Raw genomic sequence first — 28000 nt, 5'->3', positions numbered from 1 at the left:
AGTTAAAACAAAAGTAAAATTTTTGACAAAAATTGGAAACGTCAAAGTTACATGGATGATATCATATAAGAGAAGGGCAAGTTTCTTCTGATCAACACCTTCGTTGTTTGCAATAAGTTGATACAAGTCTGAAATGACTACTTGTGAAGATTTCTAAGACTAAGTTTTATCTCCATCACAAGTTTATTAAATCATCAAAACTGAATAAAACTGCTCGATACAAAAGGATACCAAAAAGAGGGAGTGCCGAGGCACTTGATTAGTCATATTAATATTTAAGTTAACCAGAAGGAGATATTTGAAACTGTAACTGTTTACATCTATATTTATCTTCCAGATTTGAATTGCATAATGTTGCGAGAAGCACACGAAACGAAAATATCCGCATGATACAATCACGTGCCCTGAAAAAATCCGTTGCAGTTTGGAGGTTGCTTCTAAATTAAAAGCAGTGTAGTTAGAGCAGTATTCGAAGTCAGACTTTGTCAATTTTTTGTAATTGGTGATGGATCGGCAGATGCAATTATGCATATCAGTTTCTTAATAATGCTAGTGATGCTATCCGATGCATTTCAAAAGATAATCTACTCAGAAGTAGGAGAAGGAAACAATAGTTTCCATGTACAGCTTACCCGAAGTAGTCTCTTGTAAAGTTGTAAGTATTGCTACTGACAATTAAGGAGTACCTATGGAAAGGAAGTGAAAGTTAACTCTGCTCATCAACCCATCAAGAAGTAAGCATAGTTTATATAAATTTTCTATTACTGACTAATCTAACCTCTATTTGACCAAAACTAACTCTTTTTTACAAAACAAAAATGTTCCACTTCCACTTCAGTATATGAAAGGCTTCCCTAAAAAGAAAATACAATTTGTAAAAGTCTTTGGTAAAGGGTGATTAGGGTTACTGTACAATCGGACCTAATTATTCTACTAATAGATAAGAAGAATGATTTATGCTCCTTGTTATAATGTAAAATGATGCTGGAATGAGAGGAATAGGCATGCATATCTTCTGCATCTAACTGAATTCAATTTCCTTATTTAAAAAATGTTTAGAACTCACGGGTCGTACACATTCAAAACAAAATTGAGCAGTAAATCAACAGCCAGTGGTATGGAGTGTATCAATTTGGGATACTTTTCTTGTGCTGTCTCAAACAAAGGCACCAAACACATTACTGCATCTTTCATCGATAAGCACTGCTCACCTAGCATTGAATTGAGAGCTTGCAGACTCAAGTCTATATCTTCCAGAGTTAGTAAATCCACTAAAATACATCACTTTAAGATATGAAAAAAGTTTTCTGTAAGAAATATAACACATTTTTCAAATTCAACACAGTAAGCATACATTTTCACGAAGCGCAAACATCATTAGTATTGCAGCAATAATTGCAGTCTAGTGAACTTACAACACAGACGCTTCTGGATTGCTCGCAATTTCATCGCTGTTCGATAAGCACTAAATTTGACCTGATTGAAAGTGGTGAGTTCCTCCATAATCTCAACCATTGCTGGATGATCCCACTGAGTCACTTCCGTTTCGTGACTACAATTTACAACGATCATGTGTAGACTCAAATGTAGTGATGACTGTTTTCTATAAAATTTCAGTATGTTTTACCGCAGTAAACACTACGCTTCAAAAAAATTAGCGATTTACTTGATATAATAAGGTAATTGATTAGAAGTAGAAACAGCTCGTTGCCAGGGTGCCTGAACACTGTCTCTTAAGAAATGTTGACTCGATGGACCAAAATCGGTCATAGCTCGTTCCAAAGCCGCGGTACGAATTCGTAAATCTGATTTCAACTTTGTTATCCTAAAAAACAGAACAATTGGGAATGAATGGGGATGAACAAACTTAACAAATAACTCAACATTAATGTGTCCTCAATGTAGAGCCAAGTTCGGGAAAAGATTTAACAATTACTATCAATATTTAGAAACATCTTGACAAGATTATGTATACTTTGACGAAGTAATGAGATATACTCTTTAGCTTTCTATTTTGTTCAGAAATCAAATCTTAAAAACACTATCAGATGACACGTTATCTTCTAAAATTCATTAATTAATAATAGTGAAAAGTGTTCATTAAATTTTCTTACTTAAAGAGATCTTAATAAAGAGAGAAGTTATTCCTGAGATTTTCCTACAGTAAAGTTAAGATCCACTCCTAAATGCAAAAGAAAAGGAGCTTGTCACTAAAAGTATTGACTTTCATTGGACTAGATCGAATCAATTTAAGAGCAATAATTTATAAATTTTAGAGTAAATAAAAAGTGAAAGCAGTTAAAATAATTTTCCATAAAAAATGAATGACCACAGAGGAAACAAATCAATTATTTTCCCCGAATTTCCTTTTCATATTATTCTATTATCCTTTTTTACTTTCTATACAAGATCATAAATTTAAATTTCCTGATGACAACATGAAACTTCTATCTACTTCTCAATATAATATATTGCAAAATGTATAACAAGCTCATTCAATTAATCCCCCCGCAAAGAAAAATACTATCATTGTTGGAGATCACTAAGACACATTCTTTTTACTAAAATTTTCAGAAAAAAGAAATCAATGATTGAAACATATTCCTCCATGAAAAATGTTTTTACATGAATTTTTTTTAAAATTAACATCATACCCGGCAAACCACTGAGAGAAAAAACGATTAAAGCACAATAACATATTTCAGCTCGATTGAAAAAAATTCAGTGACGAAGGCAATTTTTTTAATCTTAACTAAGCTTCAGCAATTTCACTAATTCAGGACAATTCCACTTATTAATTAAAAATGAGAGATTATTGGATGAAAAAATTAAACCGTCAAAAAATCTTTCCTTGTTGAAGAGAAGGAACTTACCATTATTATTTAAAATTGTTACCACATAAAAAGCTAGAGTAATAAAAAAAAGTGCTGCTCAAGTCACACATCAAATGCAAAAGTTAGTACATCATTTTCGGCAAACAGAAGTTTTGCAAAATTATCTCTGATAGTAATCAAATTAATCTACAGTATATATATCTGTAGTAATCAGATTAATCTACAGTATACATATAACCTATAGTATGTGTTTGCTTTTCTTCCAGAAGATTACTTATTATTAATGAAAATACTTGACAAAAGATCTTTTGCTAAGAAATGTTTCTGTAAGCACCAATGACAGCAGTTATTAATGGACTGCGCAAATGTCAATATGGCTATTCCAAGCTTTGCGATGAAAAATACATTAAGCATAAACAGTGATTATTATAGTGATGCATTATATAACTTTTAATTCAAAGTATAAAACAGACCTATCATTGATTGACTTCAATTGCGCACTTGGCTCAGATGACAGTTCGATATCCGATGCTAACAGCTGCCCACTCCAGTCATTTGCATCATCGACATATATTCGTGTTCGAGCTAAATACTCCTTCAATTGTTCACTTTCATCAACTGCTGCTGTTAACTCTTCTAATCTTAATTCTTCTATGGGTCGAAGTTGTTCCATTCGTTCTTCCATATTTGAAAGTGCCAACTGACATTCTGCTATAGCTGATGCTAATTTTTCCATCTTTGCATTTGCATCATGAATGATATATGCCCAGGCATTCAGCTGTTCTCGCAATTCATTCCATTCCTGTACCAAACGGTCACTATCAGATTTAATTTGAATACCGACACGTCTTAGTTCCGCATTCTCATCATCTGAAACGATAAAATGCTTGGCTTAAATAAATATCAGTCATTTCAAAATAAACCATCCGTACAGTTGCTAATATTCTAAGTTAAATAAATATTTGCATTTTTCTATTCAAATATCTATCAGAAGATACATGAGTCACTAAGTGTTTCCACTTTTCTACTTTCAAACTATTCTAAAATTTTAATGATTGCTTATAGAAGGAAAAATTATTTCTGACATATGCTCCTTTATTATTTCGAAGATTGCGGTAAACAGGCACTTTTTACAAGATGTGTTTATGTGAAGTCTGGCGTTACAATATGCCACTGCAAAGTCTTTCAAATTTATTTCATGAACGGACAAAAATACTGGCCATTTTCTTTATCTGGCGACAAAACGCTGGTACTTCTCGTTCGGGGTCGTAGGTCATGCTGCATAAGATAACTATGGGCCAATGTTATACATTCGTCAACATCACGCTGACGAAGCTTCATTTCATGTTCAAGTTTCTAAAAAAAGACTTCTTCCACTTTTCAAAACTAAAATAAAAAACGATTGAAAACGTTTTCGGTGATATGCGAAAATAAAATTTGAAATTAATTCCTACGAAGAATAGATTACACTCTTCAAAATAAATTTACTTACTATTAAAAGCGCATCAAACCAGAGCCTATGAAAGTTATTTAATTAATTCAAAATAACTAGTTCTACTAAAGGCAAAGCATCATATGCCCAATTTCCTGGACATGGAAGAATAATGATTCCTAATTTATGTGTTTTTTTTTGTTTATAAAGTCATGAATGAAAACAGATAAGTGAAATAATACCTGGACGAAACTGGTTTGTTCTTGTACCCGAGCCAGCGAACCACCCACTGGTTGTTCTTCAAGTAATGCTTTACTTTGTGCTTCAGCCCAAAACAAATTTTCAGCCAACTGCGTGAATAATTTTTCCCATTCTTCCTGAGCATTCATTAGACGGGTTCTGGAAGCGAACTATTAGGAAGGAATAAAAGTGGGGGATGGATTTATTGATGTAACTTCTTGTCAGAAGAAAAAAATGCTACTGACTTTCTTCATCTTATTAATATTTTAAAGGTTAAACAACATTCACTCACTTTGTGTCCTATAAATGTGATTATTACAAGCATTCTGGATGAGTTAATACTTTCGAATACTAGGAAGGCAAGTATAAGTACTATATGGGTCAGAAATGAAGATTAATGTCGATAATATATGCAATCAAAATTACTTGCGCACAAAACAAAATTTACGAATAATTTGGGATCAAAACGAATAATAAATAATTTCATCACAGCAAAGTAGCATCAATTTATATATTAACAATGACATTGTTATGGAAAAGAGATTTTGAATTTTGCACATATTACTAAAGCGCTTTTATAAATTTTTTTGGATCATATAAAATAAAATTATGAACGAAAAAAAACCACCTGATAGCATCAGCTAATCCGACCAGATGTCGCCATCTGATATCGATATGACTTAACCGCTCTTTGAGATGTTCACGTTCTTTAAGATCTTCCACTCGACATGTCAGTTGAGCACCCATATCTTCCACTGATCCGATAACATCCTTATGAGCATTCATATCAGCTCGTATACTCTGTAATTTTATTAACTTATTACTGCTTTTCCTGACTGTAGTTAACAAATATTTTCCATTGCATCTCAATATCCCGACATACCGGCACTGACAACTGAAGAGTCTCTTCTCTATAATCTATAACAGAGAAACAACGCAGTTCAAATTAAAAAAAAAAATTCCTTTTTATCATTGCTTAACTTTGCAAATCAATGAAGTTTTAACTTAACTTCTTTACTGCTTTCAAAAAGAATTTCTTCTTGCTTAAAATTCTTCCTATAAATCAAAAAAACTGAAAGAATACTCAGTGTAGTTAATAATTTTTAAAAGTAGTATGAACTTTCACCTTCTCATCTTCGATCCATTTCTTTCTTTTAACAGAATCTTTAAGCATTTGTGTATTTATTGTCATTTCATTGAGCTCTACCAAAGACATCTCAACACTATTCATCCATTCTTCCAGTTGTTCTAGAGAGGAATAGAAATCACTTCTAGCTCGAAGAGCTGCCTCTAGCACCGCCCGACGAATACGAACACTGCAATTAACTTATCATCCATCAATTCATTTCCTTTCATTTTTCAACTACCTGAACTATGGGATAAATTAGCAATCTCCTTACCACTTTGGTCGCCCTTATGTATCCAAATTCAGGAAATTCCAAGAGTCAACTTAGCAAATTAAAAAACCATAAGGAAATTTATAGAAAAAATTTAGTGCTTCCTTTTTGCTTGTTACATTCGTGAACAAAGACTTATGTTTGACTTTCATAAGATAGACAAAAAATTAACTTTCAAATTAAATCCTTTATCCACTAGTTGGATAGTTTCAAACAAAAGCATTTAAATTTCATATGTAGTATAGGTCAAAAGGATGTAATATAAGAGTCTAAACTTGAAAATAGCAAATTCTTACTTATCGTTAAATTTACTCCATAAAGCATTCAGCCTTGAGATTGTGTGAGATAAGTTATGTCCTTCATCAGCGCGGTAATTATCCAGTAAAGCGTTGCTACACTCATTCAGTTCATCCATCTTGAATTTCATTTCTCCCGCTATTTCAGCTATTCCTTGAATCTCGCTAAGCTCTTGCTTGAGTGTTTGTAGGTCAGCTGCATCCACCTTACTGCCATCAGCTACTCTGTAAAAACACTCTTCTTATTTCCAATTATTTATTGCTTTATTAGAAGCAACAAAATTAAGAAAAATGATGAATTCTAAAGTTATCAAAGCAATGGCAAGAGAATAACGTAAAGTCAAATTTCGTGATTGGAAATTTGTCCCCTAATTTCTCACTTTCTTAAACATTTCCGGAAAACAAACCTTTCTTGAACATTAGCAAGCCATGTACTCAAAGATTTTCTTAATTTATCCCAAGCTCGACTTTCTTCCAGCATTTTAGTTAATGTCATTTTTCGCCTCTGACATTCACCCAATATCCTATTACACTCCACAGTCATTACCTCACTCCTTTCCCGTACTACCTTATTTTGACTTTCATCCAAAATTCGGATTAAATCCAGATAGCGCATTTTTAACTGATCAATAAAAGCCTAAAAAGAAAAGCACTTTTTTGAAACACTAGCCAATTGTAGTGATTTCTTTTAATTCATATAATTTTTTTCCAATGAAAATATTAATTTCAGTAAAGTCTTAAATTATATAAGAAGCATGATAAAACAATTAACATTGCTTTACATTAAGCTTCGTACTTATTAAGTAGAATCTTTTAGTTTTTTTCAGGCCAAGAAATATTATCTGAATCCTGTTCTGTTATAAAAATGAACAATCATTCATATTTCGTGTTTATAAATTAGTTTTCTTAAAAAAAAAAAGAACAATAACTATTCAAAAAACAAACCTGCATTTGAATGACTGCATTTCTTATGCTTTCCGAATCGGCCAAATCGACGGTCAAAGATGCGTCACGTTCCGTTTCCGTTAACCAGTGTCCCATATGTACTATGGTGTCCATTAGAAGCCGCTCTTTGGGTGACAGATTTGATGCAATAGATTCAAGCGCCACAGATTCATTTAAAGTTCCATACTCACTTGTGTGAGATTCTTTTTCTTCAGCAATACTCGATAAAGTAGTTCGTACTTCATTGGTCAGTTCCTCTTCGCCAACGGCTTCTGAAATAAATTTGTTTGTTAAATAAATTTCCTTTAGAATTCAGATACGAAGAATAAATACAAACCTTTTCTAAACTCTTTCTTAAATCATTAAAATTAAAAAAGAAACAAAATTTCTTATACAGGCCTTGTTGGTATGCCCGATATTTCATGAATTCAAAACATTATAAAACATTCTGTTTAAATGAGATGAAACCGAAAACTTACCTGAGGTTACTGAGGATGAATCGTGTTCTAAAGTTGGCAAGCAAGCAGTGACAGCCAGTTTTTCCTTATCACTTATCCATTTACGTAAGGTATCTTGTACGACCTGCAAATACTTCCAAAAGGATGTAAAATTTCAATATACAATCTTAGCATATAAAGTTACGCTTAGATCAAAAAACTCTCTAACTTCTTTTAATGTTTCTTTTCACAAGCGAATTCACAACAAAAGTATAAAGCATTCAATTAAAATATGAAACTCTTTTTAAAGTTCGAGTGTCTTTCCACATATTCAGATTGGAAATCCAATTATTTTCGTAGACCGGTCGTTATCAATATATTATAATAAGTTGTGATAAGCCTAGACTACATACGCCTCTGTTTTTTTGGTTGGTAACATCATTACCTCTTTTTTAATTTGATATTATGAGTGATATCTCAAAATTGAGTGAAGGTATTCATTAATTACTTTCCATTATACTGTCAAATTTTCTAAAATATTATCAAAACTAACAATTCCAAACTGTTCATCGATCACTGCTTCACCTAATGAAGAAACATCTTTCCATTGCTTTTCCAGTCTGATAGCAATTTCGTCAGTTTCACGCTCGTGCGAACGGACGTAATCCAAATCAGTACCGGATGGTACGAAAATTGTCGCACTTTCTACTCTAAAACATTTCTTAAAATAAAAATGAATACTTTTTTTCGATTTGTTGATAGAATTTGATTTGTTTTGTCTACCATCTAATTTTGTAGGCTTATGAACTGAAATAAAATATTTCCAAAATGTTTAAGTGATATGTTTTCAACTTTTCCAGCAAAATGAGCTATTTAAGCGAAGAATAAATGGTACATAAGACATTTCTAAATGCAAAAACTAGAAATAAAAGCGAACAAGCAAAAAAAAAAAAAAAATCGATTGACCATGATAACGATTATTCTAGCACTAATCTTTTGATAATGATCTTTTTAAATAGACTTACAACTGAATCGCTTTTTCCGTTCGCTCACAAAAGTTCTGCAATTTTTTCAGATCATCTTGGAAATTTTCCGCAGCATTCACGGCATTGTCAAGTTCTGATTTTCGGTCACGCAGAAGATTTCGAATCTGAAAGCACTACTTTTTTTCTAGTAAAAAACAAGAAAACATGTTTAGATTTAAAAGAAAATGCCCACTGCCTTTCAGCATATTAGCATTGTTGTCTTTACTATGAGAAATTTTTACTTGACAAATTTGAAGGAAAAAATCAAAAATATTTGGAAGAGTTTAAAAAAAGAGCGAACAATTTAGAAACGATTTCAGCATAAAAAGAAGATTTGGACAGATGGGAAATTTGCTGCAGATGAAATTTCACCAACGTTATTAATTATTATGAAGCTTTTTCTATAAAATAATGTTTCTATCATAAAATACCATATGGAAAATAATGTACCGAGCTAAGACGCTTCCCAATTTCTGATACGGCTCGCCGTATTCGATGTTTGCTGCTTGGATCCGTCAATTGCGCACTAATTAGATGATCTTTCAAACGCTCAATGGCTTGCAAATTTGCACGCTTCATTTCGTAGCTGTGTAAGCGTTCCTGTAACTAATTTATAGAGGAAAAGAGAAATATTTTGATTTTTTAGCCGAATGTTTTATTGTTGATATTATCACCAACTTTTTTTAAAATTCTATTTTTCTCTTGGGAATTGCAAATAGCCTAATTAGAAAGCAGACTAAATGCTAACTGACACTCGGTCTTTGCTATTACGATAAGACGTTAATGGGAAATTCTAAAAAGCATAACTTTGAGATAAAGTAACATGTGACAAAAAGAAATTTTACCTCCAATTTCAATACGAGTTCTTTTAAAGCAGGCAAATTCAATGGACTAATAATGATGGCACATTCCGTTTCTGTTTCATCACACCTTCAATCATAGTCGGAAGTAATTTGATAGTTCAAATACTTTTTGGCAATATGAAAAAATTAAAATGAAACTATTTAAAAGAAAAAGAATCGGGTTCAAATCTTTCTGTATTTCTCTCTTTACCAATTAGAAATAACCCATTTATAGCTTATAATTGATAAGTTCTGATCATTTCAAAAAGTCTACTCAATTAACAGAAAAATATTTCAAATATTCGACTAATTACAGTACCCAGTAGAGTAATTGGGTCTTCAACCAAAGCTTGTCAACTTTTCGCAAGTCATGCTTTTCAGTATCCTGGTGTTTTATTTTACTTTGCTTAATGGATGTTCCTGTTTATTTATTACGTTCAGGTATTTTTGAAACTATTCAAAAGAAAAAGAATCGAGTTTAAATCTTTTTATGTTTATTATTTAGGATGGCAGTTATGTTTTTGTTGGGTTTTTGTGCTAGGAGTTATTTTTATGCCTATTTATTTGCATTTTTGTTATTCAATAAGGGTTTCTTTTAGTTTTTTTTTATTCTAGTAGAAACTGCCGTTAAAGCAAATTAAACCAATCAAAAGAAAGAATATCAAATAGTATCATCATAATTAATTGACTTTTAAGAAAATTTGCATATCACTAATTAAATATTCAGAAATCTAAGTTGTTAATTTCATTCAAAACTTTGAAACAGCATTCGACACATTATACCTAAATCATATTTAACTGACTATTTTTAAAATATTCTACTTACACACCAAAACTGGAGTAATTCCACTTCGTTGTTCAGTTCCGATTCATCCGCAAAACGTTCATCCAATCTACGTCTCTTTTCCCGAATGAGATTTTCATACTCTTTCCACTGTTCACCGATTCTTTGTAACCTATCACGAAGTTGACTGGCTTCTTCTTCATTTACATGTGTTAGTATTGGTTCTGCCTAAACATTCATCTGTTTATTTCAAAGTAAAGATACCAAATTTCAAATTATTTAGGACTTTATCTAATTTCTATGAGATATCGCTTTCACTAAATCATTGACAGCTTAGCCAAAAGATGAGTAGTCGAACTTAATTCTGCTTCTCATTGACTTCTTTTCGGCACATTTCAACTGCACCTGTTTGTATCATATGTAGCAGAGGAAAAGTGTTACTTTTCGCTAAATCAAGATTCGTTTCAATCAAAGGCATGAGTATAATACATCTAAAATTATTTACAATGTTTACTGGGTAGAGGTTGCTAAATTGGAATTGGGAGAAGTACCATTTGATTCACGGTACAATTTAAAGTATGCACTGCACTAAATAAAATCGGTAGCATAGATGAAAGAACGATTTGTTGAAAGCTTCTTCATGTCAAATATCATCTTCTAACTGACACTATCACAGTTTTAAATTTCTGTTTACAGTAATTCCTGGCAGTAGACTACTAGGAAAGAGATTATCATAAGAATATGATATTTAAGAAATGAATAACTGATTTCCTTCTTTTCTCTTTTTGCACCTTAATTTTTACTGGAAAAATTGAGAAAGATAACCTTTAGTGAAGTGTGTTGTATTTGTGCTAAGACCCGTTGTAATCGATCCTCTAAAGAAAATGCAAAATGCTCTAGTTCTTCCAACTCCGGTGATTTTTCGCGGTTATCTATTTCAGCTAGTGCTTTACCAATTTCATCTAGTAGTTTCTGGCTGATTCTCATGTTTTCCTCCAGGCTACTTTCGGCTTTAATCAGTTTATTTATTTCACTAAAAAAATTATAGGATTAGACGTGACATCGCTAGAATTTATTCACATAGAAGATGGTCGAAGCATGAATCATTTTACCATTTTCAGTAAATTAAATCCATGCATCAAAAGACATTTCTCTCCCTTTTTTCCAACAACAATACATGCATATTTACTCCTATTTTGATTGGATTTCTGAAATTGTTGAAGTTGGCTAAATTAAACAAAGATATTAACAATCAAAAGAGCTTCAGCAACAAGTAAGCTACTCACACAATTATCCATCCTATTCTTCCAGCAGTCTGTGACCTTTCCGATGCTCACAAAATTAAGTTAGGATCAATGCTTATGATGAAGATGCCGAAAAAGTCGAAACCGAATTCAAGAAATTTTACTTTTAAATTAATGAACATGGGAATACCTAAAATGTCAGAAAAGCATGTATGAAGATTGCTTACTTCGTGCGGCGATCCTTCCAATCTCGAAGTGACTTAAGTCGCTCATGTGCCGCTTCATTTTCTACCAAATCCATTGTCATCTGTGAATCATCAATTGCACGTTCAACCTTTTTGAAACTTTCATTCATTTCCTAAAAACTGGGTAATAAATTGGTTCAAATAGAGTAAAGCTTTACCTGCCTGCCCCTAGGGAAGTTAGGACGAAAGAGTTGAAAAAACTTTAAAATTATCGAATTTTTTACTTTACTAAAACAAAAACAAATTCTGCATTGAAAAACAAGAAGCTAAAGATAAAGATCAAAGGAACGAGAAATGGAAGTTTAATGAAATGAATTGCAAATTATTCCAGATAAGTAAAGACTGGTATGAACAAAGACGAATCAACTTAGACAGTGATTCTGACCGGAAGAATGAAGTTAAAATAAAAATGTATTGATGCTGACATAGAAATTTATGCAAGAAAAAAAAAATGTCTGAATTTCGAATTTCCAGGTTAAATTTATGCCTGGTTATGTAAATCATATAAATTCAAATTATTGCAATTTTACTAATTTTGATTAATTTTTGACCACTCATTCCGATCGACAACTGGTACCAATAAGGAAATTGGAATAAGCGATTTCAGAAATGACTTATTAGTATAAATAAAGTAATTAAATAGGAAATAAATAGTAGCTGAGGCATTCATAACTGCATAACTGCATTGATAAATGAAATGACAACGATACAATAGACTAATTAATTGTTGGAGCTTACTGAAGAATAGCTGTTAGTTTAGTACAAATGCGAACCAACTAGTGTCTTCCCTTCCTACAAACAAAGAAACAAAATTTTCAACATTTCCTTCGAAAAGACACCCTTTCTTCTCTTCTCTCTTCAGCTGAACAAAGAAATCTTTCAAATAGAATTAAAGATTCTCTTTTGGTATAAAAAAAAAAATTCGCTATGAATCACTATGAATCTTTTTGAATATTGCGAGATTTCCAATAAGAAATAAAGTTAAATCAGAATAGTAACTATTAAGAACGAATAGAATGGTCTTTTTTGAATGGATGAAAATTGAATGGTTGCTAAAACAATCTAAAATCCAATCAAAAAAAAAAAATGTCATAAAAGCCAGAACGAAACAAATTTCATAGTTATTTTTTAATTGTAAAGTTTCTTCCTTTTATCAGATGCAATGAATCCATCTTAAAAGTTCTAATCTTAAAGGGACATATCAGAAAAATTTAAACATCTTTTGGCAGATTAATTTTCAACCAATCTTCAAGCACTTATAGTTAAACCGAATAAATATGTTTTATATACAATTATCCAGGTTTAAATCTTTTATAGTGAATCAAACTGAACTAAATATCGCTTCAATGACTTGTTTGATGAAATCCGTTTAAAGAAATATAATTTAAAAATAAGCAAGTGGTATTTAGTAACGACATAATTCCCCGTTATTCTTTCTTCTTATGAAACTATTGAATGATGGATAAAGTGAAATAATTAACCTGAATAGAGGGAAACTCACCTAAGAGAAAGACAGAGAAGAGTAGTGGGTATGATATGTCAATAAGAAGCACTGTTGCCAGCTAACAAAACTGAAGAAAGAGTGGAAAATGAATCATATCACTGCATGATATATGCAAATGCAAAAGGTTAGTGTTCTAATCACACTATTATTAGTTATCCTAGGAAAAGTGGTGCACAACAGGAAGACTAACAAAAACAGGAATTTCAATAACGAATCGTACAGAAAGCAAGAATCCAGCCAAAAATATTGATGAATTGCTTCGAAGGTTATGCTGGGGTCATTCATTCAAACGAGAGCGGAAAAGGATTGCGATGACTATGGTCACACGTATAGCACAATCTGTTATTATGAAAAGAAGTAGGAAATGAATGACTAGAATCAGAATGTTCCTTCATTCACAAACCTCCAGTTTCTGCATCTTCAGATGTAAATCTTTGAAAGGTAATGGATCATCTCGACTTAATTCTTTCTCAATTTCATCCATTTCGATGAACAAAGACATGAGCGATTCAGATGCTTCGATAACGTTAACTTTCATTGCCATTACCAAAGGTTCAGAACTATTTGATTCCGTTTTCTTTAATTCCGCTCTTGATTGGTCATCTTCTGCTTCCTGAGATATCGACGTAGCAAAAATATATTTTTCCAGAATTGGAATTTTTTGGAAAGTTAAAGATAATTTATACGAGCAATTTGAACATAGAAGTTCACTATAAAGATTAGTGCTCTATTTCTTCCATTAAAATTAATGTGTAGCAAAATAAGCGAATACAATCCTACCTGTACTTCAAGGGTAAGTGATTGTCCACCTGTACTAGTAGTTGAAATTATATCCACTTCTTGTTGCTCCGTAAGTGATTGTCCACCTGTACTAGTTATTACTTCTGATGGCTTATCTGTTTGTACTTTTATATTCTGCTTACTTTTCCTGATTGATGCATTTATTTTCTCTTCTATATCATGAATTTTATCATGAACTTTATCCATTATTGTATTTGGTTGATTTCCGGAAGTTCCAGGTAGACAACTGTGCAAATCATCACTTCGTCGTTGCAAGTAATCTAGCTGCGTTTGTTGATCCAGTAAATCACGTTGAGTAGTCTAGAATTTCAAAAAATTATTTGATTTTCAAGTTAGAGAAAGAGATTTGTATTATCAGCAACTGAATGCAACCCCGACTTCCTTAACATTTCATTCTTCTCTGAAGTTTAGCTCTAGCAAGATTCTCGTTTTAGAATCCTCTTTATGCTTTGGTGGACATCAAGAGTTTTCGATTATATGCTGACACCCGAGAATGCTTATCCTTCAAAGCATTGGCGTTGATTAAATCGTTAACGATGGGGGACTCTATCCTTGCAAACTGATAACCGATAATGTCATCTGAGCACAGTCACTATTTTGAAGGTATTCTTTCCTAACTGAAAGTCTCTTCCGTAACGACCTCATGTCGAGACAAATGGAATAAAGCATTATCAAAAAAAAAAAAAAAAAAAAATGAAAATACAATATTCAGTATTCAAAACTTAATAAATGAACAAATATTTTTTGTTGATCTGTTCAAAAGTTTCAAGTTTCAAGAATTTTGACTGAGAATGAAAATCATTCCCACTGGATGGAAGTTTGAATTCATATTCATATAGTATGACTGGCTTGATAGAATAACTCGGAATGTTACTTCTGAGGAAAACTAAAAAACAATTGAAATAGCTCAAAGCTGCTGCAGCACTTTCTTGATTTTTGCCCTCAGTTGAATTTTTTCGCTTCTATTGTAACTTTTTACAGATACGTGTGCTAATTTTTTGGAGATTACAATTTTCAATTTCAAAATTTATGTCTTGAAAAACTAAATGTTAAAAATTTAGCCAAAATGTTCGCTTTCTTCCTCCACCTATTTCTAAATTTACACAAATTAATTGTCTGACATTTGCAACAGCCGATTCCGATAAATCGCGGGATGAAAACTTGTCCAGTATATCCCATATTGCGCTGATGTCTCGTTCTAAAGTTTCCGCTTTAGTTCGTATAGGAAATAAATTTGTTTTGTTTTCCTTCAAGGCTCCTTCTATCTAAATTGGTTAGGACATTAAATGAAACAAAATTCAGAAAAAAAAGCCTTTCTTAAGATATTTATATACGATAGTGCAAATTTTAAAGAATTTTTAATATTATTTTTGATAAGGATTTTCGTGACAACTAAAATAAAACTCAATTTCGAGAGCTTTGAAAAATCTCTTTACTTAAAAATTTTAAATTCGAATTTTCATCAAGAAAAAAGTAGTTACAGCACCTGATTTGCTAAATCAACAACTCCATCCAGACTGCCTAGGGCATCGTGAACATCAAGCTCCATACGACCGCCACTCGCCAAACGACGCCCTTCCTCAACCACTTCCTTCAATCTTTCCGTGTAATCAAGAAGCCACTCGTCAACATCCTAAAGTAACAACTGCGCCATAACGTTTACTGTTTATTTAAGCGAGAAAAAGAAGATTAAAGTGGCATCATTTAATGCAGCACAATATTCATTGCTGACTGAAGTATTTTCAAAGTAAACAGGTCATGTTATGAACATTATTCGGAAGTTTCTTAAGAGTATTTTCCCAAACCTGAACACGTTTCGACCATTCATTTACGGAGGAAACCGGAAAGCGTTCAAAATCCAGATAATCATTAGCAACTTTGTATAAATCATGTAATAAATTGATCTGATCCCGAAAATCTCCTTGGATAGTATCACGACGCAGTTGGGGAGGTGCTGATCCAGTAGGTGAACTGCTTCGCGCTTTTTGACATTTCTTCTCCATCTCATTCCAGCGCTTTTCGATCTGTGAAATAAATCTACTCAGTTTTTGATTTACATTTCATTGATTGAGATATCCGCTCCACGCTGAATATAAAATGCAAAGCAATCATAAATAAAAAAAATATAAACGACCCTTCATTTTATAATCTTCAAATCGATTTAGGTTCACTCTAATGATATTTTGCTTCCAGATATATCCTAAACACTTAAATGTTTTGGCAAAAACTAACTTCCGAAAGGACCACTGAAAATTTTGTTTCTGCTTCCGGATCTGATCTTAATAATCGACGATACCGTCCTATGAAAACATTCTTATCCGATCTGCACCTGTCTAGTGCAGCTAGCAACACCTAGAAGAAAAGTAAATTACAATAGAAAAATAATAGATATAATAAATAAGAAAAAGAAAAATAAATAAAACCTGGTAACTTACAATGTTTTTTTTTCTTTTTTTTTTTTGATTTTTAGATAAAAATAAAGGAGTTTACAAAGTGAAATTTTTAACTGACAACCAAGCTAAGGTGTTAAACGCTCGTTCAGCAAACTTCCTCAAAAAAATTGATCGAAGTGAGAATAGACTGCTGATGGAAATACGGTAAATAAACAAATAAATTAAAAACTCTAACCTCGGTATTTTCAATTTGTTCCATTTCTGCCAAAGATTCTTTCAGTTGACTATGCAAAGTTTCGAACTTTTGTAACAGTGCTGTCTTGTCCTCACTGACACACTGAAAATAACAAGAAACTGTGATATCAGCGTATCGTGAAATCGTGAAGTGCGGTGCAGATTGCGTCTGCTTCATATATGTCCCAAAATACATTGGAAATTTCATCAGTAAACGTTTTGATTAAAAAAATTTGTTGAAAGTTGGAGACATTAATCAAAGGACTAATTATTGTTTAGATAAGCCTGAGACAATGGAAATCAGAAGCAAAATAAATCATAGGTAAAATTTCATAACGATCAACCAAAATTTTTGAATTTATAAATTCTTATTTTCGTTTTATTACAGTTTTTTTTTTTTTTTTTTTTTCTATTATAAAGTGACAATAAATAGTAGTAGAACTTCTAACCCTCGACCTTATATTTTAACTTTATAAATTCAAAAAAATTAATGATGAAATTAATGACACATGAGGAAAGATTGAAAATTTTACTTTAATAGCATCAATCCAGGATCGTAAATCGCCTTGCAAGCGTACAGCTCGACGTTTCCGCTGCTCTATTATGCTTTCATCAACTTTGAATGAGTCCATTGTCAATCGTTGCATGACATTTTCAGCTTTCGACAACAGTAACGTACCTCTACATTTAGAGAATAAATAAGATGACTTGAGCACAAAGATTAGGTAATTCTTTTGTCAAAATTCCTTACTTATTGAGGTCTTCCACTAATTCTTCCAAGGTTGCTCGATCCGCATCTACCGTTTCTATGTTTTCTGACCGAACGAAAGCATTCAGTCTCGATTCTACACTCTCGAATACGGCATCTAATTTTTTCATGTCATTGTTTAGAACGTCCAATGATATTACACAGTTTTCCATACGTTCTGCCATTTCGGTATTCTTTAAAAGTTTCAAATCTAATGAAAAAAATAAATGCATAATTTTTGCTTCTTTTAAATTTTTTTCTCTGAAATTTAAAGAAACGAGAGAATATGCAAAATTAAGGATGATATTTCACCTTTTAATAAGAATTACCGATCGATTAGAATGTTAATATCATGAAATGGCCGTATTGCAGGATATAACAAAATAATAATCGGGGACATATTCGGGACCGAGATACGGGAAGAATACTAATTGTTCAGGCAAAAACGTTTCAGTCCATCATTAAAACAAACCCTTGCACTTAAATTCTTCAGCTTCTCATCCAATTTGCTAATTTTCTTGTCTAAAATTTGCGCAGCAGTTGCAGTTAAAATCTGTTCTTTGGCAAACATTTTTCCGGATTCAGTTAGTTCATCCAAATGTATTCTTGCCTGAACAAAATATATTCAAACAATGTTTGTAGAGATATTTGTCATTTTCTCAGAATCATAACGAAACAAAATTTTATAAATGAAAAAATATGTTATATGGTAATTGCCTTCTTAAAAATCAATTTCTCACTAGTGATTATAAATGATAATAAGCAATCACTTAGTTCCGTTCTTACATAGTTCATTTAGGGAAAAACTAAACCATAGCAAGTCTTCTAGTGATTTCACTGGTGTGATCCAGAGCTTGTTTACAACTCTCCGCTTGCACACCCGTCAATTCGTCAACACTATTTTCCATATCTGATATTTCTCGTGATAATCTTTCTGCTCGTTCTTCTAAACCAATTGGTTGCTTGAACTCAGCAAATCTCGCCATCAAATCTTCGAATTGATTCTATGAAAGAAAAATCATTTTTCAAGAACTTGTGAACAAAATTGTGTAAGTAGAATAAACCTTAGTAAAAAATGATACAATTAGATATAATAAGGCTTAACACGAAGTTATTTTTAAAATACGAACGATTTATTTTGTCATATTTGGAAGAAATGAATAACTGCAATTTCGTAAAAGTTACTGACAATCCAACGCTGAACTGACAGTACAAATGATAGTAAAGAATAAATACTAAAATTAGATTTGAACATACAATAATCTCATGAATTATCCAATGAATAACATAGCATTCCATCGGGCTAATTCGGATCTAATCGGTTTTGATACAAAAAGCATAAGTAAAATGAAATTAGAGAACTTATCAGCAGTGCCGGCTAGAAGAAAGCAAAAGAGAAAGAGGAGTAAACAAGCAGTGATTTGTGGTTGAATAAAAAATAAAACAAGTGTCTTTTGGAATTTTCACTTGTTTTTAATAAATTATCGTAATAGGTCTTATTTATGCCACTTTTTGATCACTCAAATTAAAATAGGGTGCGCTTCATTCCACATTTCAGGTTACTCTTCAGGTTTTTTTCTGCCCTTGTAAGTGCGGAAATAGTCTGAGTTAAAAGAAACAAACTGCAAGAAGTGGAAATATCTAATCCATTATTTAGTGTTAATATGCTTTCACTTGATTTTGTGATAATAGCACTGAAAAGTTACTGGGAAGTAGCAGATAAAGATTAATTGGTAATTAGCAAAGTGCTAAAACGTATGACTAAACATATTTCAAACGTGGAAATTGTGTCATGAGGCCAGAATCATTTTAAAAAAATATTAATTCTAGAACTTACAGTAATATGATCCAGCTGTAATTGCAAACGATTTGGTGTACCCCAGTCACTGGTATTTTTAACAACGAATTCTCGTAAATCACTAATGCAGTATTCGAAATCATTGAATTCCTTTTGGAGTTGCTGAAATTTGGGAAGGATAAAAATGTTTGCATAAAATGAATTGCACTTTTTTTAAATAAGAGAAAAAATCATTGGCCAGAATGAATAATTTTGTTGAACTTTTCTTTCCTCATTCCTCAAAGTCCATCCCTTGACAATAGCGCATTTCTCCTTCCTTTTAACAATATGCATGCAAATAAATTCGCGATATTTTTTAATTTTAGAATTAGGACGAACACAAATATGCAATAAAGCAAAAAGAAAAATGACCCAACAGACCGTTGAAAAAAGCGAGAAAGAATGAAATTCCTAAAGAGAAGTGCTTTTGAACTCACCGCAATAAGCGTTCCGTCGGAAAAAGCATTCTGAAATGAGAACTTTTAACTAGTGCTGAAAGGTTGATGATAGTGTGGCAGAAAAATTGGAATAAAATTCTTACAACGATAAAAGAAACAAATAGAAGCAAAGATCATCATAAAAAGTGACAGTAGCAAAGCAATCAGGAATTTTTCAAGCATTTTTGAATTTTTTTCTTTAAATTTTAATATCATGCCACTGTTTGGCGCTTCATTTTGTTTAGCATTTATACTAGTTGTAATGGAATAGTTCGGGCTATCGATAACATCACATAAAACGATTTGATTATTGAAACTGTGTCAGCTAAGATGAGGCCAAGTATGGATGATTACACTAATCATCGAGGACTGCTGATGAAATGATTTCAAAAATTTGAAGAAATTAAAGAAATATTTTTTAATCTCGAAATCTAAAATATTAATCTGATGCAATATATAAGTGACATCAACATTATTTCGCGCATTGTGATCAAAAAAGTGAAAGTTAAAACGACAAGACAAGGAAACATTATATTAAGCATAAGCTTAAGTTTTTAAAGCACAACTAAAATGCGATAGATGATAACTGTTGAAAATAAACTGCAAACGAAGAATCAATCGATTCTGTCAACCATTTGAAGTCAGTTTCAGAATAAGTACATTCTCCCCGCCCGCTATATCATGCTCACTATATCCATAGAAATATTCAGTGCTATGCCATAGCTTCTTAATCATCCTCAGTTCATCTACTTATTCTCATCTCAAATCGTTAATAGTCTAAACATCATTTTCAGTTATTTGTATGCTATTTGGCGCGCAATTCATCATATTCTTTAGTATTTAAAAAAAAAAAATCATATTTAAGTTTTATGGTTAGTTCAAATCCACGTATAAAAATTTATTTCAATCAACAGTTAGTAATTGTTGATTACTTATTTGAAGTTAATTTTAAAGCGTCACGTAATACATTCAAAATAAATGATAAAATTTTTGGTATTTCTATAACAAATACGTAAACAGATCCGTGTATTACGTAAAGCATTTCGTATAAATTGCGACGAAAAGAATGAGTGTGACTAGCCTCTCATACCTTCACCAGCAGTAATCAGCCAAGCAGCTAAATTAATATTTACCTTGTATTCATGAGGTACGTCCAATGCAGAAATGTCATTTGCAACTCGGCATGATAAGATCAGCTGCACATGATTACACCAGGCTTGGCATTCGGTTAAGGAACTGTCAAACTGTTCACAGTTATGAATAGCTGCCTCAAGTTGTTCGATACGTTCCTTTGCCTGCACCAATACTTCATGACGCTGTTCACGTACATGATTAAGCTACAAACAGACTTTCATCAGTTTGAATAAACTCTACAACTTTATAATATTTCATTTTAATAGCTATGAGAATCAATCCTTTCTCTTCATATCTTTTTGCATCTGATCGTTAGCTAAATTTAAGTAAGATTTGTCTCTTCAATTTGCTCCTCCTTTCAGTTTTTTAAAAATGAATTAGAAGAAACTAACATCTTTCGCCATTCGTTCATTTATTCCAGATAAATTCTCTAATTCTTTGTCGGCCGTTTCCATTGTTTCACATAAATGTTCCAAATTCTAAAATGAGAAAATAAAAGAATCTCATAACAAAGAACATTTTTCTTCATTACAGTAAAATTGGTAATAATGACATATAAATATTCGCTGAATTCTTCTGCATCTGTTGCATCACGACTTGCATGGATGGCACGTCGAAGCTCATCCATATTTCGTTGAAATTCTCGTACCGCACCTATAAATAAAAGAATTTAATTTATAGTTATAATTAAAATTAATTAATCAGAAAAATCATTCAATTATCCCTCCCGAAATGTAAACTTCTTCAGGAAAAAGTTTTAATTCAAATCTGACGTTGGTTATTCGTTTATTAGTATTAGCGCTTTATTTAGAAATGTGATTCCACGAAGCACACTTCGTGAATTAAAGATGAAGCACGTGAGACATACACTTGTAAGTAATTGTTGACACTGTTTAAAACCAAACAAATCGAGAATGTAATCGAAAGACTAGATTGAAACAAACTATTTATTGCCCCAAAAATTATGGATTGTTAATGTAAGATACGGTGATAATTACTAGCGAGAGCAAAACCGCACCTCTGGCTATTCATATCTTGTTTTCTAATTTTTTTTTCTATCACAGTGATTTCATTTTATACCGCTAAATGATTTGTTAACAAGGTAGAAGTCATTATAACTCAAATATCTAACTCAGGCATTCTTTCAAATTGTTCCAACTTTATTTTGGACAGACAAATTTGGAGCATACTTTGCTGAAAACGCTTATTTTCCTTTTCCAATAATGCTATATTTTCATCGATATCATCTTCTAAGGTACTCCAACCAGCAACAGTTAGCTGCATCCGATTTTTCAACTTTTGGAAGATTCGATCACGACTGGTCGATGAGCTACTCAATGTTATCAACATTATTTCTTCATTTAGAATTACCGATTCCTTCTGAATTGCCAAGCCTTTTTGAATATCTTTTTGTAGTTCCTAAAAAATATATTGTGCAAAAACCAGAAATTTTTGAAATAATCGATACTGGAAAATAAAAAAAGACACAAGACAAAATGACCCATCGTCATTCAGTTTTGACCTATCATTAGCAAAATGACCCATCATTACTCAATTTTAGTCTTAACAATTTCAATAAATATAACTTCTGAAGAACCAGAATGCAGTTTTTATTTAATAATTAATCGCTACTACACAAAATAAATTTTTTAATTTTCTTAGATAAGGTAAGAGTGAATATTGGAAAATTTTAATTCTATTTATTTAAATGAGGAACATGAGCACCTTTTATTTATTACAGTAATTGATTAAAGACTAACTTGTTTTATACTCACTCACTACTTCTATCATTTATGTCTTTAGAAATTGAAGGCATAAGCGACAAACCATGAACTGTTTATACAGCTCAGGTACTTCTAGTTTTGCACTTTTTAAAGCTGCAAAACGATCCGTCAACAAAGAAAGCATATTTTCAGATGCCGATGTCTTTTCATCATTTCGCTGACTCCTTGCTAAGTAATCCGCCAGGCTATCACGTTTTGCCTTTCCTAATTTCTCCAGCTGCTCCACTTTTGGATCCTTTAGCTTTAAATGTTTCAAGTCTTTCAGTAAATCCTAAACAAATCAACTTTGTCACTTTTAAATATTTTATATTGAAAATTTAACAATTATATTCGGTTGATCTTTGGATTAGATTAAGAAAAAACAATTACTATTATTTGGATCAGTTTAAAATTAAAAATAACTCTTAAAATAGAAAAGAGAAAAATGAGGTGACTAAAAACAATTTCAAACAGTACTCACGTCACAACGTTCAAGTTCAATGCTTAGCGTATTGATGTCGCCAGCACATGGAAAAGTAGAACGTAAGTAATTTTCGAAACGTTCAATAATTGGATCTTTTTCTATCAATTTATCTACCGATTGTTTCAATTCCACCAGATGTTTCTTCAAGTCTCCAATCTCAAATAGAAAGAATGCACTGCCTTCTTAATGGATATTGTAATAATCCTTAAAAATAAACGCTATAAGTTTAATTAAAAACAATCGTATATCCATTCAAAATTTTATTCTTTAAAGAATAGTCTCAACAAACTTTTCGATTTTTTTAAGAATTAAAAATAAGCAGGCTTTTTGAGACACCTGCATATTAAAACTTCAAAAAGTATAAACATTGGAAGGTAATCACCTAAAAAAAAAAAAAACAAAAACGTCACTTTTAAAGGTGAATTAATAGTGAATCAAATAAGATGATTTGAGAGTTGCCATAAGAAGGCTTTCTGAGTGCCTCAGAATTAAAACAGGTATATGCAACCGTTATTCAATAAAACTTAATTCGTGCTGCAGCTCTTCTCATAGACCCAAATGAACTTTGTTTTTTTTTTCGGTAAAATTGAAAAAGTTTTCATTATACGTCCAATTCTCATTAGTTTGATAAAACAGACTGGAAAGAAATAGGAAAAATTAAAAAACTACTCACTTGTTCTTTGTTAGGATAGTTAACTTCTAGAAATCTAATATGTTTATCTTGTTCTTGCAATTGCTTCTGTAATTTAATTACACGTTCTTCCCGTTCACTTAGTGGTATTTGAGCGCAATTCGAAACTACATTCTTGGATTTTTCAAAAAATTCATTTAATTGACTTGCTATTCGTTCCAATTCTTCATCGTTTTCAGCTGGAGAAAAAGAAAAATGAAAAAAAAAAAAAAAAATCAATTTTATTTCAAAAGTTTCAATCTGCCAACTTGTAGGAAAGTGACTTCTTCGAGTTTAAGATTTCTTTCTTCTGACTTCAGATTGCTTTATATTTATCTATATCTACACACTACTTTCCTCTATTTGGAACACATCAGACTAGCTGCTCTTCAATAAATGCCTTGTTGATTCAATAATCTGATAGACTGCTACGAATGAAGAAGTCAGAATTATGTAAAGCATCACGAATAATGTTCACTACCTCCAATCAAGGTACCATGCGCTGACAAGGAATTCAGTGCATCAGATATTCTGGTAACAATATCAGACCATATCTGAGTAAAGTTCTGGAATGAATCATTTGCAAGTTGTAGTTGAGGAGTAGAAATATCGAGATTGTGAATTCGATCCAATTCTGCATGCAGTCCACTTACTTCTACTTCCTTTTCTTTAATTTCCTTCAGCTTGTCCTATAAAAAAAGCTTGCTATGCATTTAAGACTTTATTTACAAATGATGTCACATTTACTGCAGATTGTAGGAGAAGTTATTTTCATCTTAAGATTCTTTATTTAAAATGAGAAATTGTGGTCATAAACGCAGCATAAGTTTATTTTTTGCTACATACAAGTTTTCAAAAAGCTGAGATACTTGTACGATATTTTGGAATTCATCCGGATTTCGAGTAATTTTAAATTGATGTGTCCATTCACGTAATGGTTGCAATTCATCAGTAACACGGCTCACATTCGCAATGAAAACATCTACTGGTGAAATTACTGTGCTAACAGAAAGAGTTGATGAGGAAGAAATCATCGGATCAGTTGTTTCATGTGAAGTAAACTGAATTGTAGACTGAAAAAAGGATATTTCAAGGAAAGGATGCAATCAATAACCTAATCTACACTTGGCTCAATTATCGCGTTCATTCAACACCCATTTTATTAAACTTAAAACTTGTCGCGATGATCTGATAGATGTAACTTTTCTCATAACATTGATAGTTAATAATCAGTTTCACATTTCTCATTTCATTCCATAGCAGCTCAGTCTGCACCGATTTAACTTACCAAAGGCTCACTTTCCAACTGACTGTCCACTTCCAAACAGTGATGTTCACTCGTCTTCTTGGTGATATAATCTTCTTCACTACTATCAGGTCGAAGTTGTCGTGCTTCTGCTTTTCCACTCCTTACTAACTAAATGAAATGGTACTTCTCAAACATAAATTTTTCTTTTCTAATGGATTTTCACATTTCTGAGAAATTAAAATTGAAAATTTTTTTGGGAAATGATTCGAGAATTTTCTGGAAAAATCGGAAATTTTCAGGAGAAATACATTACTTCTAATTTAAATACTTGAAAATGGCATAGTTTTAGCAATAATAATAATAACTTAAGGATTAGAATTTAAATTTAACTAAAGTAAATTTGGGTTTTCTACCTTTCTTGGAAAAGTTGAGAAGAAACGAACCATACGGGAATGGTCATCAATTCGAGCAACAATGTTATCCCAACGTTGGGTAACTGTTTCAATTTGTCGCCGAATTTGATTGGTATCTGTTCCATTAGTACTGTCAAGTTTATCGATTAATTCAACGGCAAGTTGTGAAAGGTGAACAAAATCAGGATGACCCTGCTGTAGAGCAGATTCGAATTTCTGTATTAGATACACCTGATCAACTATTTCATTTTCCTCCTTCAATTCATCCACAGCCCGTAAACTTCCCATATCCTATAGCATATGTTATGACCATGAAAAGCAATGAATAATGCGAATTATTTAATAAGAAATCAATTTCGGTTATGCTAAAAATGCTAACGTATAAAGCATGATTAACAGGATTGACTAAAACTGGAATGAGAATCAGAAAGATGAAGATGATGTAGAAACTAGACTTTGGAGGTGGGATATTTCAGAATAATCAATAAAACGATATTTGTAACAAATTATTAGTTTAGGATTACCATATATTCAATTATGGAGATGCCAACTGTGCCTCTGAGTTATCAAAACGATAATTTTTGATTGGTCAAGAATGAAGAAAAATGCTAACATATATATTTTTGTAACATTCCGAATCTCTAAATTAGTTTTAAACACAATGAACATTTTAAGAGAAAACAATTGAATACTCTAATTTTATTCTTAAATGAAGAGAAACAAGATGTTTACAAAGTTTAAATGAATGAATATCTTTTTCTTGGAAGTATCCATCTGTGTAACTGCATGGATTTCTAGATATTTTTTTCATGCTCAGATTATTCACAGCTGATCTTATCAAATGGACCTTAAGTATGCGATATTTTCCAAATAACAGAACCTTAGCGCATTTTCTCTTCATCTCAACTTATTTCTTGGTGGTAATAAGTGCATTTTCTAAGAGGATGTCTTATGTAAATTAAATGGTAGAGACAGCTATTTACGTAATGTTTATGTAACGAAGAATGGATAAGATATAAATGAAACTGCTGGAAAATAGTGTAACTGTTGTTAGTGGAAATTAAATGTATATTGTGGGATATTATAATAAGAAATGAAAATGCAAATTATGAATAAAACAGACGGAAAGACTTTGAAAAAAAGTAAAGGAAATTAAAAAGAAAATAGTTGGAAATTTCAAGGGGAATATTCAGAAATTGTAAAATGATGATTTATTCTTTTTATCAATGCTCTGATTCGGTAGTAATTTTACAAAAGCAGTAATTCCACCAATCCTGGTTAACATTCTTGTATGTTCTCATTTTCGGGTTCATATTATTTAACGGTTTGTTTGAGTAAGAGATAGATAAACGTAAACCAAAATGTTTATGTACGCATTAACCAACTATCATGACAAAATAAAACTTAATTTGCAAAAACCAGATACTTTCAGTTGTTTGCTTTATTATTGCTCAGTCCTTAAAATGTCACCGATAGAACACACAAGGTGTAATACCTGCGAAATAACACGTAGTTTAGGAGAGCCGATGAACTTTAAATGTTTAAAAAGAAGAATGAAACATTAAATGAAAAAGATATGCAAAGATGCAACAAGTCATTAAACACATCAATCATTGAAATATGTTTTTTGAAACTATTTAACTTCCATTCTTCCTCCAAATTAATTTCATTTATTTAATGTCAATTGAATAGTGAACGATGACTTGTTGAGATAAAAATAAAAAATGAAAGAAACGTTTTTTCTGGATGTTAATGGCAGAAGATTCTAGCACGGACGCGGAAAGACTGAAGAGTTGATAAGTTTATAATGAAATGAAAAATATCTTTAAATTATCAGAATTGAAATTCTTCCATCCCTCATTTTACTTTACCAACAATTTCATTAGGATATCATGCTTGCCTCCTTGACCTCTTATTCGAAAAAATTTGCTAATGTTGGCTTTGTTAGAAAACGTAGAAAAATAGAATTCGTTCAAGCTTACTTCTTCCCAATTATTAAGCCATTCTAAAATCTTTCCATAAGCCGAGTTGTATTGAGCGATCAGTTCCGATAAACCATTTAATTGTTGCGCGCGCATTTCAGCCCACTCACAGACACTCATCCACCTACAAAATTTATTTGAGAAAGTGAAAATTTGCTAAACATAATGTCCCAAATCTGCAAAGACGCAAAAATTCATTAGGATATCATGCTTGCTCTTATAATTTAAGAAAAGAATTTCAAAAATTTCAACTGTGAAGACTTCTTCCCAAAAAAACATTTCTAACTTTAATAATTTCTTGTCCCATTACTTCAATTCCTAAAACTTCAAGAAATGGAAAGTTCATTTATCGAAATGGATATTTGAAATACTAAGAAAGCTTCACTGGACGAATTAAAAACGAAAAAAGCAATCTGAAGAAAGATAAGAGAAAAATAACCTTTGTCCAACGGACTGCAACAATTTTTCCAAATTTTCGTATGAGAAATGACAGTCTGATTCGTCTATCACAGCTACAAATGTTGATAAGCCTCGTACGATCTGTAATTATTTTTTATTTCAAACAATTAATTTAAAAAAAGAAAAAATGGGACAATATAGTAACCTATCTTTCACATCTCTTGTTTCGAG

At 31.8% G+C, this 28000-nt stretch overlaps 1 protein-coding gene across 1 annotated transcript in view; it reads right to left on the bottom strand.

Moving 5' to 3' along the window:
• Bma-dys-1 (Uncharacterized protein) overlaps positions 1-28000 on the bottom strand; it is a gene marked incomplete at both ends in the record, with an annotated part of 40026 nt that overhangs the window by 2610 nt on the left and 9416 nt on the right. The window contains 47 exons of the mRNA XM_043080222.1: positions 52-128; positions 319-404; positions 1067-1271; positions 1416-1552; positions 1667-1825; positions 3308-3704; positions 4055-4190; positions 4509-4665; positions 5135-5307; positions 5633-5822; positions 6200-6424; positions 6607-6836; positions 7145-7416; positions 7624-7726; positions 8135-8291; positions 8607-8731; positions 9057-9206; positions 9452-9536; positions 10279-10460; positions 11058-11265; positions 11704-11834; positions 13629-13838; positions 14006-14326; positions 15148-15291; positions 15513-15659; positions 15832-16050; positions 16259-16378; positions 16655-16756; positions 17187-17334; positions 17405-17595; positions 17874-18011; positions 18214-18405; positions 19239-19361; positions 19676-19705; positions 20809-21012; positions 21202-21288; positions 21363-21463; positions 22000-22228; positions 22637-22864; positions 23054-23212; positions 23730-23926; positions 24208-24415; positions 24596-24799; positions 25015-25143; positions 25419-25679; positions 27371-27494; positions 27810-27910. Of these exons, the coding sequence (XP_042936156.1) occupies positions 52-128; positions 319-404; positions 1067-1271; positions 1416-1552; positions 1667-1825; positions 3308-3704; positions 4055-4190; positions 4509-4665; positions 5135-5307; positions 5633-5822; positions 6200-6424; positions 6607-6836; positions 7145-7416; positions 7624-7726; positions 8135-8291; positions 8607-8731; positions 9057-9206; positions 9452-9536; positions 10279-10460; positions 11058-11265; positions 11704-11834; positions 13629-13838; positions 14006-14326; positions 15148-15291; positions 15513-15659; positions 15832-16050; positions 16259-16378; positions 16655-16756; positions 17187-17334; positions 17405-17595; positions 17874-18011; positions 18214-18405; positions 19239-19361; positions 19676-19705; positions 20809-21012; positions 21202-21288; positions 21363-21463; positions 22000-22228; positions 22637-22864; positions 23054-23212; positions 23730-23926; positions 24208-24415; positions 24596-24799; positions 25015-25143; positions 25419-25679; positions 27371-27494; positions 27810-27910 (7902 nt within the window). The remainder of the gene's footprint in view (positions 1-51; positions 129-318; positions 405-1066; positions 1272-1415; positions 1553-1666; positions 1826-3307; positions 3705-4054; positions 4191-4508; positions 4666-5134; positions 5308-5632; positions 5823-6199; positions 6425-6606; positions 6837-7144; positions 7417-7623; positions 7727-8134; positions 8292-8606; positions 8732-9056; positions 9207-9451; positions 9537-10278; positions 10461-11057; positions 11266-11703; positions 11835-13628; positions 13839-14005; positions 14327-15147; positions 15292-15512; positions 15660-15831; positions 16051-16258; positions 16379-16654; positions 16757-17186; positions 17335-17404; positions 17596-17873; positions 18012-18213; positions 18406-19238; positions 19362-19675; positions 19706-20808; positions 21013-21201; positions 21289-21362; positions 21464-21999; positions 22229-22636; positions 22865-23053; positions 23213-23729; positions 23927-24207; positions 24416-24595; positions 24800-25014; positions 25144-25418; positions 25680-27370; positions 27495-27809; positions 27911-28000) is intronic.

Source organism: Brugia malayi, assembly GCF_000002995.4.
Source record: "Brugia malayi strain FR3 genome assembly, contig: Bm_v4_Chr3_scaffold_001, whole genome shotgun sequence".
In the NCBI taxonomy this organism is placed as follows: Eukaryota; Metazoa; Nematoda; class Chromadorea; order Rhabditida; family Onchocercidae; genus Brugia; species Brugia malayi.
The sequence above is the reverse complement of the archived record's forward strand: the minus strand, read 5'-3'. Positions and strand labels throughout refer to the sequence as shown.